The 16,517-nt window shown below is 37.7% G+C and overlaps 2 protein-coding genes across 4 annotated transcripts in view; both read right to left on the bottom strand.

Annotated features, from left to right (window-relative positions):
• The window catches only part of LOC121954433 (cGMP-dependent protein kinase 2), a gene marked incomplete at its 5' end in the record, with an annotated part of 72,740 nt that extends 71,651 nt beyond the window's left edge, over nucleotides 1-1,089 (bottom strand). The window contains one exon of the mRNA XM_042501930.1: nucleotides 899-1,089. Coding sequence (XP_042357864.1) covers nucleotides 899-1,089 — 191 coding nt within the window. The remainder of the gene's footprint in view (nucleotides 1-898) is intronic.
• A 10,420-nt stretch (nucleotides 1,090-11,509) lies between these two features.
• Nucleotides 11,510-16,517, bottom strand: part of col13a1 (collagen, type XIII, alpha 1) — a 155,309-nt gene continuing 150,301 nt past the window's right edge. For 2 of the 3 annotated variants that reach the window (XM_042501749.1, XM_042501757.1), the window contains one exon: nucleotides 11,510-12,114. In XM_042501749.1, coding sequence (XP_042357683.1) covers nucleotides 12,082-12,114 — 33 coding nt within the window. In that variant the 3' untranslated portion in view covers nucleotides 11,510-12,081. Of the gene's footprint in view, nucleotides 12,115-14,399; nucleotides 15,931-16,517 lie in introns of those variants that run through there. The other variant, XM_042501752.1, reaches the window with a different exon arrangement.

Raw genomic sequence — 16,517 nt, 5'->3', positions numbered from 1 at the left:
TTTTTAGGTGTAGGCAAAAAGGGCTCATGGATAGGTGTAGAAAGCAAACATCACATTTAGATAGGAAGCGGACATCGACCTCCTGGATTAAAGTCGGGGGTTTGTCAGATCTATCCACTGCCTGCCCACAGAAGTAACATTTTTCCAAATAACTGCATTATTAATGGATGCCCATCAGCTGCTGCTGCAGGCGCTGCCCTGTGGCTTATCATAACTCCGCAACCAGTTGCTGCCCTGTCAACTGACGCTGTCTGGTGGCCACAAAAGTTGGCTTTTGGGGTTGGGATCTTATACTGAAATTACTGCAAAAGTGTAGGTATTTGACAACTTTGGAATGAGAACAGGCTGGGATTAACAGGCAGCTTCACCTAAATTCTCTGGCATAGTTTACAACATGGGTTTTGTTTGACATATAAATAGTTTTCTTTATATTCTCCCTAGTTATTGATCGTTATCTAAAGATTCTACCTCTGTTTTTGTCTCCCTCCATTCTCTTGTCATCGTAAGCTAATATTTGCTGATGCTTTTTTAACATATTTCTGAAGAAGGTTTGAATACATCTGTAAGCAGTACAAGAAAGCAGAAGTCAATCCAGGTTTCAAAGGGTTAATAACCATATTTTTACCACATACTTTGCCAGAACATTTCCATGTACTCACTAGGTGTTTCTTGTAATGACACTGATACCTCCATGTCCTTACCATCTATTTTTTGTTAGGTTTCCATGTATTTACTAAAGAATAGCTTTTTTCCACCAGGTCTTTATGTATATTCCTCATAAGGTTATTTGTTACCACCTAGTACTCTAGTTCATACCAGGTAATTTTACAGCATAAATAAATGCTTACCGTTTTTTTTTCTGATGAGAACACATTTATTCATGAGGTTTGGGTCTAACCTGAGGATGTCTGTGTCCAGGCCAGGAGAGCATGCGTGGATGGAGGCCAGGCAGCTGTTCTCCTCAGCCCGTGGGTTTTTTATCGAACCATTGCCCATGGCCAGGCATTGGCTGAGCACAATAGGAAAGGCACTCAGTCTCACTGTGAGGACTCTCTGAGAGGAAAGGTGCTTCTTTGAAGTCTCTTTTCTTTAATGCTACAATGTTCAACAGAAATAAAAATGGCTGATGAATGATTGTTCTGATTAAAATGTGTCAGTAATCAATTTTGACTCTCTGTACAAAATGAAAATTCATCATTATCTTGTTAAAGCATTCACCCGTGCCAATTATCCTTAAGCAAATCTCAGATTAAGTGTTTGTACTATGAAGCCTCCACATTGTTCCTACAGTCTATTTGTTAAGCAAGAGAACAAGTTGCAGTCTTTACTTACAGTGTGAATGAAGAATATGTTGAAAATGATAATCCTGATGCTCTGACTGTATGATCACTGTTTGATGCTCCTTCTGTAATTCACTTGCATCTTATGTGGTCGCCGTCCACTATCACAATGACTCTCAGCTAAACTGTGAGGCTGGAGGCTGTTTACCATTTCCAATTGTGTCCCTTAGAGATGGATGTGCTGATGAAGTGGTAGTATCTGGCAACCCCTGGTGGCCTTGTGATGTCAGGCATGTTGAGAAGGTGAGAGAGCAATTTTATTCCAGTTTGTAGAGTCATTGGATAAATGTTTTCCTTCAACACCTGCATCTGTGACTCAGAGAGAGGTATGCACAGATAGAGGAATTCAACTTAATTATGCTCTCAATTTGATTTGATGTTTTTAGAAATTAAACATTTTTTAATTCTATTTTTGCATAAAGTATTCATCAATTTGAAGTTGGAAACATACTTTCAAACAATCAATATATGGGCCCTGTCAGGCCAGACAAGGAAAATGTTAGTTTAAAGACTTTTCCTTCATTCTGGTGACTTTTAGTGCACATGAACAACAAGAACCAATTAGTTAACAGCTGCTTGGTCCAATATACTTATATGAACCTAAAATACAACCAACCTATTTTACAATGTATGTTAAGTTAAAGATTTGTACACCAGAACTCTCATTTTGTTTTCTTTCCTCTCACATAAATCATCTGACAACTTGAAAGATGTACCATTGGGAGGGCCCCAACCTTTTTGTGGGAACCACTAAACTAAACTGACTGTTTTGATGTCATACTTAATAATATATCAGTCAGAGGGTCCAAACCACTACCTCACTGCAATACTTTAAATACATCTCAGCTGGTAACACTTATGTCCTCTTAATATTTTTTCTCTGCAGGACCTTTACTTGTATTAAAGTACAGTGCTCTGTTGGTACTTGTACTTGAGTAATGCATCTTAATACTTCTTCCACCACTGATCATTGCAAATCTCTGGTTCTGCTCTCTTTGTGATATGGTTTTTAAATCATGCAAAGAGAGGTCATAAGCTATTCAAACAAGAGTAATCTGGGGATGTTGGCTAAACAGCAGTCTCACTGACTAACCTGGTGGACCCTTAATTGAAAACAACTGGTGAATTTTTTGTGGCGGGTTGCTCCTCTAGTGCTCTAAGTAAACATTGGGCATTAAAAAGAAATGCAGACTGCATCACGAGGAACCTTCACACCCCCTTCACCACTTGTGTCAGTTGCTATCTTTGGCCAAAAGGAACACATACATGTATAAGAACTCTTATTGAACAAACAAAACAATGCCCTCACAATGGCAATGAAGAATTAAACTGGTAGTCAGCAAACTTGAATGCAAGCAAGGCTATCTTCTGTGTGTGTTTACATGAAATACCACAGAAGTTATAGATGTTTGGGACAACTGAGCAAATATGTCAACTATTACGTGACCTCTAAAAAGTTCATCTTTTTGCATGGTTACTGTGCATAAATGTGTGACTACAGCAACATGGCCCATCTGTGATGTGTCAAATAAGTGAAGCTAATATCAAGGCTGCACTGTTACTGAAAGGTATGTTTGCTCAGTGAATTGCACATTACTTGCAAGAGCCAACTGCCTGTTCTCAAAGTCTGATTCACTAAAGATATTGTGCTGATGGTATCACAGCACAACCATGCCCATAGAGTTTTTGAAGCTTAGTGCAACTATCTTTTGGGTTCTGACTGCAACGGATGTGTCAAAGTGTAAATTGCTGCCTTTGCACCAAGAACACACTATAAGCAGAACAATTAGAGAGAAAAATAATTTTCAGAACTGAGCTGCAAGTCCCGTCTGATGAAGTGCAGACATATTACTCAAAACTTCAGAAATTTGAACATGACAAAGGAAAACTGTATTTAGAATTTAAGCTCCCCTACTGTGGTGCTGTTGGTGCTTTCAAACACTCCTCCACACTGTTAAAAAAATGACATGATTTAAAGTGGAGGGCAAAAAAAAAAAAAAAAAATTCAATGCCTCAGCGCTAAAAAGTCTGAATGTGACACTGCTGATAACTGTGCTTCTGTTATCACCAACTGCCTTAAGATGTGAATTGATCTGTATTTGCAGTGAGGCTCATCTGCACAGGGGGCCACAAGGGGCCAATTTAATGTCACAATGTATTTACTACTTATTTCCTTTAAAATCCCAGACTTTAAAGACATACAACCAAGTTTAGCTGTTTTTCAAATATGATGTTATATAGCTTGTGTATCAAAAAGACAGCAGCAAATTATTCACACATTTGGTTGGTATATATATATATATATATATATATATATATATATATATATATATATATATATATATATATATATATATATATATATCAGAAATAATTAATGATTATTAAAAATAATTACTAATTATGTTAAATAATGTGACTTAATTTACATCAAATCACCTCGTGGGGCACCATTCCCAGAAAGGGAAAATGTTGCTGGTAGCATTTACTTGTATTTTACTTTCAATGCTTAAGTACATTCAATATCAGAAAAATTACTTCTGATACATAAGTATAGTATATATCAGATACACAAGTTTCATTCAAGTAATCTAACAGTTGACTTTAACTTCTACCAAAATCATTTTCTGTTGAGAGATCTGTATTTTCACTGGAATATGGCTTGCAGGTGCTTCATCCACTGCTGACAGATTGCACAGGAGCACTGAGATGCTCTTTGTTTGGCAGCCCAGTAATGGCTGCAGTGTCTGATGAAGAGAGCGCAGAAAGTAAAGCCATAATTCTAACAGCTCAACTAAAGAGATAATGAGAGGATGGACACTAACCAGAGCGGCTCATCCTGGAATTGTTGAGAGAGGGGATGATATTAACAGTACAGTTTACTTTACACAGAAATTAAGAGAGCCGTAGTAAATTCTCAGCAGATCTTTTCGAATAATAGAGCAGCCTCTGGCCATGTTCAGATGTGTAGAGGGAGAGAATTTTAAAACCATTGGCACCGCATGAGGAAAATAAATATGTAGCCAATAACAGATTGTGGCGATCAGCATACGAGTGGGAGGTTTGAGTATTAGGGAAAGACCAACCAAACCAGACAACGCCACCTTGGGAATTTCACCCAAGGAAATAGTTTTGTTTTACCTTATTGGAACCAATACCAAGGCACTCACGTTCATTCTACTTAAGGAGCAGGAGATGTAGTTCCAGTTAAAAAAATATATATTTTTTTTATTACCAATTTTCATAAAACCGACATATAGCGGGGAGGTGAAGGAACCCAGGGAGAAGAGCACCTCACTTGCTCGTGTCACTCAAACACCAAAACCAAGTAAATGAGGAGGGGTCGCACAGCACACACACACACACAAAAAAAGGGAACCCCACCACCAGGACACCGGGACCTCCACCGTAAGCGTCCAGCACCTGAAAAACCACAGGAAACAGTATTAACGAAAGGAATAACGCAAAACAATCAAGCAAAGCAAACAAAAACAACCCAATAAACAAAATAACCAAATAAATAAATGAGGCTTAAGGATAGGCAGCAAACCAAGGTTACAAATTAACCAACTTAGTAAAATAGTCACTGTAGCTGCCAAAAATAACTCAATTTCATGATTAACACAATGAGCTGACAAAAGTGAATAAGCAAAAGAAAAGCAAATGATTTACTAGAAATAATAATTATACACAAAATAAATCAAATGATGAAAGTCCAGCTACCAGAGTTTACAAAACTCAGGCACCTTGACCAAACAAATCACAAAGTAATCCCAATTTAAGAGAACAAACAACAAAGAGCTACATTCAATCAAAGGTAATTAATTAATCAGATCTTATTTTCTTTTTAGTTTAGTAAACAAAACCAAAACAACAAAAATTAACCCAGCATCATAAAGAAATCAAAACCAACGCATGCAGTATCGGGGCTGAGGCAAAAGAAAGAAGGAGCTAACGAAATAGGTGTGAAGAAGTTCTGTCGGTGGGCACAGAACATCCCGTCGGCCAAGCCGTAGGCCTACAGCGAGCACGAGCAAAGCCCAGCAGAATAAAGCCAGCACAGGAGTGATGCGAGCAGCACACTAAGCAAAACATGCAGCAAAGCAGCAGCGGGTCTTCCAAACAGCGTCACACCGCACATCAGTTAACATCTACAATGAAAATATCAAATAGACTAGATTAATATTAAAAGAATTAATGCTGAGGCGGAGAGGCTGGGCAACATGGGCCCCACATACCGATCAGGCAGCGTCGATGACGCACACACACTGGAGAGGGTCGGAGCACTTCAGGCTCCCAGCGGCAGTGGCAAAACGTGGCTGACCAATAGCGCGTTGAATGGCAGATTACGGGCGAGCCAGCCCCATAGACGCAGCGTCCGCCCATCGGACGTCTGTACACAGACAAATCATAACCGTGACAACCGCAAAATCCACCGCAAACAACAACAAAACCAGGCAGCTACCGCTACATTACCTGCACAGGCGATGGCGAAGAGGAGGAAGTGAGGCGACCTGGAAGTGGGCGGGGCTCAGAGCCAAAGAGCAAGAGGAAGACGAGATGGATACTGCCTACCTAAATAAGGTGCCCTCAGGTGCGGATTGGCTAATAAGGCAGGGGAGAGCAACGCAGCACACTCACCCATGGGAGAGCACTTCATCCTGCTACAAAAAGATACAATCCAACTACAAAAGATGAACACACAGAGACCCAATTCCACTGAAAATAGGTTTCTTTATTCTGAGTGATTGACAAATTGCTCAAAAAGTTGACTTGCACTAATGTCTGTTTGGCAATCAGTGACAACAGCTGCCATTGTTTGGATTATAAAAAGTACACATAAATCCTTTTGGGAAACAAAAACAATATCAATGCGTCATAAACATTCAGTTCTGACACTGCACAAAACCAACAGCAGCTCAGCATGTGAATACCTCAGCTGGAAGTCACATTGAGTCCTGGAAAACAAACATATACATCTCTGTTCAGTGTTGTTGTAGCAGGAAAGTCTGCACAAAGCTTCCTCAGCTGGCAGATTTCTTTTGAATGTGTAAAAAAAACCCTAAAAAACATTAAATGTATGGTGTATCTACTGTTCAATCACCAACATAGGAAAAGAGATGCAAAAAATTAGCATGCAAATTCTGTATAATGCCCTTATTCATTCTGAGACACTGTTTGAATCTGACATTCAAAATGAAATTAATCATACATCAAGATTTCTACTTCCATCAAAATAAAGTAGGTGAACTCTGTTTATGAACAATTTGTTTCGTCTACTTAATTCCAGATTAAAATAAAAACAGTGAAAGTAAAGAATGTGTTTATGCTTCACTTAAAGAGAACAGCAAGGAATGAGTGCATCAACTCAATGCTTTTTGTTTTCCCAGTAGAAAAAGTTGTGGATACTACTCAGTATTTTTTTTTTTTGGTTCTGCTTTGCTTGAAGTTGCTGAGCCTATATGTGGACTCAACAATGTGGATCACTGCTTGGCCAGAGAGAATCTACACATATGCCACAGGGGACATCCTGCATAAACTCACCATTCTCCAGGCTACATCAACAGCAACTGCATTTTTTTTATGACCCAGATTTTTTAAAAAAAGGCAGCCTGCAAAAGTAAGAATGCACAGATACACAAAAACAAACAAACAAAACATGAGAAAAGGACCTGGTACCAAACTGATGAGTCAAGTCCAGTTGAGTCATGTGGTGGAAATGTGACATAAGGCCTCAATCACAGAAGGCCACATTGTTACACAGCCACTGCAAAAACGATTTGGCAAAGCGCGCTGTGACAAACAGTGTGCAGCTGTTGAGCGGAGCTACATGTGCAACCAGATAATCGAATGTGACTGATGGAACAAAATGGATTCAAGCAATGCTCTCACTACCTAGCTAGCTAGCCTTAAGCCTATTTATTAGCATAGAAAACAACATTGAACTCATTTGAGAGATTCACCTGGCTGCTTATGCAGCGCTGTGCATGCGTTCAGTCATTAGTATGTCACAATGAAGCAACCTTGAATTATAAAGTTTATTGTAATTAAATACCAGTATATTAACCTTTTATCTTAATCTGCCATCATCCCTCTGTTCCTAACACATCTACCAACGTCAAAACAGGAACAAAGTGGTTCCATTGGAAAACAATGGTTTCACTGGTGACACATTTGTTCAGCCAGTGCAAGTAGCCTGCTTATCTAAAGACACTAAGCGACTACAAACTAAAGATAAGTTGCAATATCACAGCGGTGATAGTACTAGCACAATTATGCTCTCTGAGGTGTTCCAGCAAAGAAAGAAATGGCCATCATACCAGACCTGAGTCACTGTCCACATGTCTGATTTGTTCAGTGATTCAAATGGTCAGGTGTTTTGTCCTGGCTAGGAGCGGCAATTGACCAATCAGATCATTGTAGACAGGATCAAAGGTAAATGCACTCTCAAGTTCTGTTTGAACCAGTGTTGCTGTTGTTAGACTTTCCGTGAAAGACAGGGAGTGTGGCAGAGTCTTGACAGTCCCCACAAGCACATTTATGGTCTTTTTTAAGACATCACAGGTAGTAAAGTAGCTGTGTGCTGACACTCCCCCACACTGGACATGCAAAACTTCTCACAGTAGAGCTGCTCGCCAGGGTCAACACAGTGGTGGATACAGTGAGCAAAAATGGTACTGAAATAGAAGTACTGTCACTTAACTATATCAAGTCAACTAAATCTAGCAGTAATAGTAGTTAGAAGTTTATAGCCCAGTTTAACACAGTAGAAGTATATATATTTTTTACCACACATGTACTTGAGTAAGAAATAACAGGCATTTCGCAAAACAAAATTTTTTACAAGTACATGTAATGCAGTAAATGTAGTGATGCTGTTCATCATGGCTCCCATTACTGTTCCTCAGACCAAAATTTCTAAGCTCTGTTCAGCTCTCGTGTTGTTTTTTCTGCCACTACAGAGACATACATCTTGTTCATGTGCACATTTTTCCTCCAGCACTCATCAGACTTGCTAATTCTCATATAAGCAGCAGCTCTGTGTAAGAGGCTAAAACTGGGGCTATTATTAGATGATTTTCTGGTGTTTATACTTAGCACAGCAGCTGCAGGAGGTAACATACAATTGAATCCTACAAACCCATTTCCAAAAGTTGCGATGTTATGTTAAGCATAAATAGAAACAGAATGCAATGATTTGCAAATCCTTTTGACCTATATTCAGTTGAATGAACTCTAAATACAAGAAATTTAACGTTCAGACCAATAAACTGTATTGTTTTTTGTGACATATACACAATTCTGTATTTGATGTCTGGAACACATTACAAAAAAGTTGGGACAGGAGCAAAACAAAGACTGGGAAAGTTGTGGAATGCTCCAAAAACCCCTGTTTATACATTCTACAGGTTAATTGCGAACAGATGATATCATCAATATGTATTAAAAGGGGCATCCTCAAAAGGCTCAACTATTCTCAAGAATGGATCTTCACTTTGTGAATAACTACATGAACAAACATTTCAGCAGTTAAGGACATTTCTCAATGCACCGATGCAAAGAATTTAAGGATCTCACTATCTACAATTCACAATATCATCAAAAGATTCAGAGAATCTGGAGAAATCACTGCACTTACAGGGCAAGACTGAAAAACCAAGATTAAATGGCCTCGACCTTTGACCCCCCAGGCGGTAGTGCATCAAAAACCAAAATGATTGTATAAAGGATATGACTACATATGCTCTGGGAGACTTTCGAAAACCATTGTCAGTAAACACAGTTCATCGCTGCATCTACAAGTTGAGACTCTACCATGCAAAGTCACCATGAATGCTAAAAACTTAAATACAGGTTTTGGGGCAATATATGCTGCCATCCAGATGACATCTTTTTCAGGGATGTCCCTGCTTGTTCCAGACAGACAATGAGACACATTCTACATGTGTTCAAATGGTGTGGCTTCATAGTAAAAGAGTGCAGCTACTTGACTAAACTGCATGCAGTCCAGACCTTCCTCCCATTCCACATGGCAGCACATCCTGATGACATGACACAACAATGGAGACCTTGGAATGTTGAGCAACTACAGCCATATCAAGCAAAAATGTGAAAGAATTCTCAGTTTCAAAAATTAATGTCAAATTCAGAATCAGTGTATATTTACAAAAAGAGAAAAAAAGAAAAAAACATCAAAGTTTATCAGTCTAAACATTAAATATATCATAGTTGTACTGAATTCTTATGAATATAGGTCAAAAAGTATTTGCAGATCACTGCAATCTGTTTTCATTTCAATTTTACAAACAAAGGTTGTATTAGTCTTGGATAATGTGGCAGTTAGGGAGGGTTGAGAGAATTAGACTGAACTAAACTTTCAGATGCAAGCAGACACGCACAAGCCGGCAACATCAAGTTGACCTTTCTCAGCAACCGCAATTCTGGGGTTATTGAATTGGATTAATAATAATGAGATAATAATAACTGAAACAAAAAAGCACAATTTTATATCTGAGTACATTATGGGATACCTAAAGACCTCATCAAGTGAAGTAAAAAATACACGGTGTCCAGTATGGCTTTAACCGGTCTGGCACACCAACCACATGCTGCACAGCTGTGATACATAACCAAAAAGTATACGTGTATTTGCATGTAAAATAAGTCAAATAATGCCTTTTTTTGATTCAGTGAGGCTAAAAACAACACATTTCTGGTTCACAACCTGTTGCAGATTAATCAAAATTTACAGTATATTCTTATATACTCACGTAAAACTTATATTCCGTTACCCAAATTCATGCACAAAATTGTAGCGATTCCTGCTTTGTTTTCATTGTATAACAAGCACACAGGCTAAATAGGACTATAGGACATAGTAAACCAAGTAAATAAAACATATTAACAACTTTCTGTCTTAATACAAAGAAAACTGTTAGTTCCATTTTTGTGCAAAATAGATAGGTGCAGGTTCAAACAGAAACTACATAGAAACTCTAAGATATAGAATGTAAAGCAAGAAGCCAAACGCTCCTCTCCATTCTCTGTTCATGTTTTCAAGATGGAGAGATGAGACCAGAATGGAGAGGGCAACTAATCTCTACTTCAATGTTTTATCCATCAGATGTTATTAATTCTGAATAGTGGGCATGATCACTTTGTATATTGTCTGAGAGAGCTCAGAGAACTGAAACTTCAGAAAACACACAAGTAAATAGACAAAAGACAGATAAATCGACAACATACATTCATATCGACAAAACACAAGTTTGTTTTGGATATTTTCCTTCTTTGATCAAGTTTTGTCTTTTTGCTTGTGGTCTCTGGTGTTTCAGTGCTTTCAGCTAACTGTGCTTTTCTTATTGAGAGGCTTATTTTCCAAAGTAATATTAATTTGCATTACATCACAAAACAAACAGTAGGTACATGCCATTCACTAAGTACACCTGAACCTTTGAAACAATGAAACTGAAAAAACTTGAAAAAAAGAAAAACAACAAAAAATAAATAAGTGATAATGAAACACCCTTTTGACCCAGGTCAATGCAGCTGTCAATATGACACAAGGAATGCTTCTGTACATTTGATTTTCAATGAAACAGGAAAGTGTGACAGACTGACAAAGGGCAATTTTTAGACTATCTCAATATACAGTAACAGCTGTTAACATATTCCCACTACAGTGCTTTTTTTAACTTAAAAAAACCCCTGATTATTAATTTATATTCAGAGTGATGAAATGATAAATACTTTGCAAAAAGATTTTTTTTATGGGTAAAAAAATAATGTATTGCATGCAATATATTTTCTTGCATGTGGTAGAGACTAGATAAATGGAGCATTCAGATCTGAGAATAGCTGATTTTTTCCCCTTTTTTTCTCATATTCGCCAATCATCTGTACATTATTAGTGTATGGGTTTGAATACTGCCCTTTGATTTTTTTTGCCTATCCTGTATGTAAAATCATGTTTAGTCGTCGCAATCTATTTACAAAAGCTGAATACTTTTATACATACAATCCTATGTCTTATATTTTACAATACTTACAATTACGGCATTAAATCATGGTGTCAGAAATACAAAAAACAAGGAATATTATATGTATATATATATATATATATATATATATATATATATATATATATGTGACCATGCATGATGCTGGTTTCAGAGTGTTACCTATACAACACAATGATTCAAACAAAGTGTCATAGCTGCTTTTAAAAGGATCTTTGAAAAGGCAGTGAATCAGATAATATCAAGAAGGAATCATCTAGTTTTTTGTTAGTTTTTTTCTTTTTGGAAACACATGGCATCTACCTGCTCTGTGAGCTGCTCTGAATTTGTTATCACAGTTACAGTATTGATGTCACATCAAACACAACAAATAGCATGTGCTAAAGTGCCCATGCCTCACCTTCACTACCAGTTAAATAGAGCAAAGTGTCAGTCAAAGAAACACTCAGTATGTACAGTACCCCCCTGTGGCTGGGCTGGTTGTCCTGTCCAGAGAGCCTTCAATAAAGAAATGAGGATGGTGTAACGTCTCCACTTTCCAGTCTTATTGAAGTGAATGTGCTCACCGCTGCCGCCGCAGCCTCTGACCTTACTGGACCTGCATCCAGCCTCCTGGAAAAATGTTGAAATGCCAACTCCAGGTTGGGGTAAAAACTCAAAGATATCTCCAAATGTCTTCAAGTTTCCTCCGTGTGGCGTCATGGAGACAGTCTCCAGAAGCCCTACTTCTTAGCCAGTTGGAAAGGATGTTGACCCTTAAAACATATACGTGAACACAGCTCAGTCACTTCAAAACACAGGAATGAGATCAGGGATATTACACTGTGTCATGCATAACATATCATCTATCATTAGTCTTTGATGTCCAGTGCATTTCCAATTAATCAAGCTTTAACTTAATTAAGCTTTTGTAGCAGGATCAAGGATAATTTTAATTTTGTTTTTTAAAAAATGACCAATAAATCTTCCATCTACCTTCTTCTACTTTTATTTCCTGATACACCATTCCACTTTCCTTATGCAGCTTCAAACTAGAACATTTGCATTTCTGAAGAAATTATGTGTGAGAGCAGGAAGCTGTCAGCTGTTGTTGCTGGTGCCTCAATCTGCAAATGCTGCCAGCTGCTGCTACAACAGCCATTTCTGAAAAATATATTGGCCCCACCTAAAGGCGAAATTATATCAAATGCCACAGACTTGCTCAGCATCTCTTTGGTTTCTATGGCAGATTACATAAAAGAGATATGGCATTTCTATGGTGGTGTTTTATTAATGGCATCAGGATGGTGCTGTTGTTGATATTGTCAAACATGTCATGCACATGCTCATGGAGACCTTGTATACCCAGTTACATTGCATTAAGTTAATGTCATGTTTAAATGTTTTTGTAAGCATCCCCTGTGTTTAGAACTGAATAAAATGTGAACTTTTCATTGTGACTGTGTGTAAAACTTCCCCAAATTAATTTACAATCTAATTTGGCATTGAAACCAATTATAAACAAATAGTAAGTGATTACCAAACAAGCTTAAGAATATTGTGTGGGTCATAGAAATATTTTAAGAACCAAATTTGGTGAAAGATAGATGAAAGGTAGATTTCAAGAGACGCTTATTTAACATTATTAAACAACGTTAATGTGACTTCATTGCACCTTGTGGTTTATTCAGTCATTAGCATTATTTTTCATTTTAAAATGCCATTTTAATTTCAACAAAAACTTGAAAAAAAATTATCTGGCTCTTTACCATATTGCGTAATTAGAGATTTACAATCATTTAACCAGCTGATTTTCCTTTTGTCTGTTTTATTAAAATAATCAGGACATTGTTCATATATGATTTATTGAACCTATAAAAGACACTTGATTGTATAAAAACTAGCCTTTGCTAAAGCAACAGTTCACTTGTTTAACCATGGTTTAAACACACAGAAATGGTGTCTTACATTCCAGACTGTTGGTCACCAGTGCAAATTAATTCTAATTCTACAAGGCAAAGTCTACCTCATCTAATAGAGCCACAAAATCTGCTCACATAAGCATTTATCAGATGCTCCCATTTATTAGATTATGAAAAAACAGAATGTGGCAACAAATTTCTACCCAGTGAGATAACTGTGATGATCTGCCCTGTTGCCTAAAACCTAGTCATATACGTTCACGTAATACATTATACAAAATAGATAATACAATACTTTGTTGTTTAATTTATTCTACTTGTTGGATATTCACTGGAAAGCACTATGTGTGCTTGAAACATGCTGCACAAATAAAAACAACAACAACAACAACAACAACAACAACAATAATAATAATAATAATAAATAATAATAATAATAATAATAATTATTATTATTATTGTTATTATTATTATTATTATTGATGATGTTGTTGTTGATGTTGTTGTTGTTATTATAAGTAAAACAGAAACAGCAAAAACTGCACAAAATACTCTGAACATAATGACAGCTGTTTCTTGAAGGGATAGTTCAGATTTTTTAAAATGGGGTTGTAAGTACTTATTAAGTACTTATCTACAGTCAGTGTGTTACACACACATAGGTTGGTATGCCCTCAACTTGGAGAAGCAGGCTGGAGTTTGACACAGACACTGCAATGTACTGCAGTGGAAAGGTCAGAACCAAAATGTATTGTAATGCAGAAAAACATTCCCACCAATAAAAATCTACATTAGTTTTAGTGTATGCCATATTGAGAGTATTTATATCACTTTAGTTTGCCGCAGACAGTCCTACTGTTGGGGAAGCTGTGAATGTCGTCACTTCCTCATCTACTCTGTTCGAAGCTACCAGACTCCATAGACAAACAGTCATTTTAGCTCGCTGGATATGGGAGCTAATGGTCTACAGCTGCTTTGATTAGTTTGTCAGATTGTGTCATTGTGTGACTTTGGTGACTCTGGACTAACCCTTTCAAATGCCAAAGTTACACAATAACTAACTTAGTGAAGCAGCAGTAGACCAGCAGCTCCTGTGTTCAGTGATGTTAGATCACTGTTTTTCTGAATGGAGTCTGGCTTTGACGAGAGGGTTATAACAGCTTCATTTTCCCGCTGGAAATCACTGTCTGACATTAAGATTAAGCAGTGAGAATACTTTTGCACACAATTAAATAGATATTAATTTTGTAGGTTGGCCTTTTTCACTGCTAAAATACATTTCTGTGGCTATGTTGTTGCTGTCTCCTCCACAGCAGCATATTGCTAAACTTTCATGTTGGACTCTTGATGATCTCCAAACTCAAACAGAACCAACTGACATTTTCTGTACTGTCTGTGGATAAGCAACCCATACAACCTCACTTAAAAAAAACCCAAATTGAACATACCTTTAAAGTGTGTGTTTGGGGATCTTTCAAACATCTTTTAGTCCTTGTGATACAGCCACAAATATTCTCTTGAACATCATTGAAAAGCTCAAACAAAAGCATATCAATCAGTCCATGCTGTGAGGCATACACAAGTTCAGCTTGAAATCAAAAAGGGCAAGCATTCAACTTGCAAACAATCAGAACACCAGTATAAACCTGGAAAACAGGATCAGGTTTTACGTTATGTGGTGTGTAAACCGACCCGACCCCGGATAAGCGGAAGAAAATGGATGGATGGATGGATGGTGTGTAAACATTTACTATGTAAGGAGTTATTTTACTTATCCAGTAAAAATAAACTGGTATCACAGCAGTTCCATCTAAACAGCATTCATTCAGATGACTGGTGGTTCTGTCCCTCAGAACAACATCTATTTTTCATTCTTTTTTAGAACTGCTGAGAAAATAATAAAGAAATACCTCTGGAAAAACACATGGCATTTCATGAAGGGCTAAAAGCTTGTTCTAAATTTGTTTTGGCTGCTTCAGTTTCAGGGTTCATGGACTCAGCATGCTGGCTCACTGTCACACTGTCATAGCTAACTGACATACTTGTATGGGACTGTTGTTGAAGGTATTAGATGTGCTTTCCAGCCCACTGTCATTCCGAAGTCATCATATACTGCCACTTTTGTAGTGATTTTGGTGTAAGATCATGAAGTCACAAGCCACCATTTCTCAGCTGTATGATCCGCTGATGGTCAGTGTTAGCTGATAAGGCAGCTGGACAGAGCTTTTTGCATCCACATGATACGTCGCTGAATGGCATCAGGTTGAAATGCTGCTGATAACGACATAATCTAAACAGCATGAAGGTCCTGATAGGGTGGGAGGGAGGGGCGGTGGATGAATCCAACAAACCCCAGACTTTTATTCTGGTGTTCCCTTTTTTGTCTGAATGTGTTTTTTTCTGCACCTTACCATATGCCCTTTTTGCCTCATCCTAACCATTGATGCCTTTGTTATATAATCCTGAACATGGTTTTGTTAACATCCTGGCGTTGGTTGCCGTGTGCTTTTTAAGTACTTTTGTAGCTTTTGTTGACATCCCAGCGTTGGTAGTGGTATTTTGGAGCAGCAACAGCAAATGCAGGGGGAGCATACTGACAAAGCAGTAATATGTGACGACTTGGGCTGAGAATGTGTTGGCTTTTCCCACCAGTCAGAGTTGTTATATCTGCTGTTAAAAAAGGTCTGTTGAATGTCTGAGAATGTATGAAGAAAACTGAAAGGTGTGAACTTTTAGAACATCCTCACATTGACTTTGTGTGTAATCTTGCTACGCGAAATGGTCTCATCACATTCGGTGTGAACATACCAAACCCTAGCGGCCAACCCCCTGCCTTAGGATATAATGCAAGACTACCTGACCATAAGCCCCCGGTGCCATTGTATTGACACTAGGGGCTTATGGTTGCATCAAAATATGACAAGTAGGGATGGTGTCAGTTTGGTTTAAGAGACCATGCAGTGTTGTTCCAGACAACACAGGTTTAAACCATTCCTAAACCTCATATGAAACTATGCTAATGACAGAACAGCAGCCCCATAGTCTGAAATAATTTTAGTTTTGTGTTGTGGCAGCCTCCATAAGTAAGGTTTAAAACTATTTTGGAGAACAAAACAAAAATCCTCAGGAATGAATGTTTAATTATGATTGTCACCTTGAGCACAAATTAACACTGAATTTCAGAACATATCTGAACATGAGTATTTTTTATCAACTTAAAAGCAAAATGAGGGCCAAGTGGGTTAATGTGAGGTACT

Source organism: Plectropomus leopardus, chromosome 15 (assembly GCF_008729295.1).
Source record: "Plectropomus leopardus isolate mb chromosome 15, YSFRI_Pleo_2.0, whole genome shotgun sequence".
Taxonomy (NCBI): domain Eukaryota; kingdom Metazoa; phylum Chordata; class Actinopteri; order Perciformes; family Serranidae; genus Plectropomus; species Plectropomus leopardus.
Note: the sequence above shows the minus strand (reverse complement) of the source record. Positions and strands in the feature narration are given on the sequence as shown.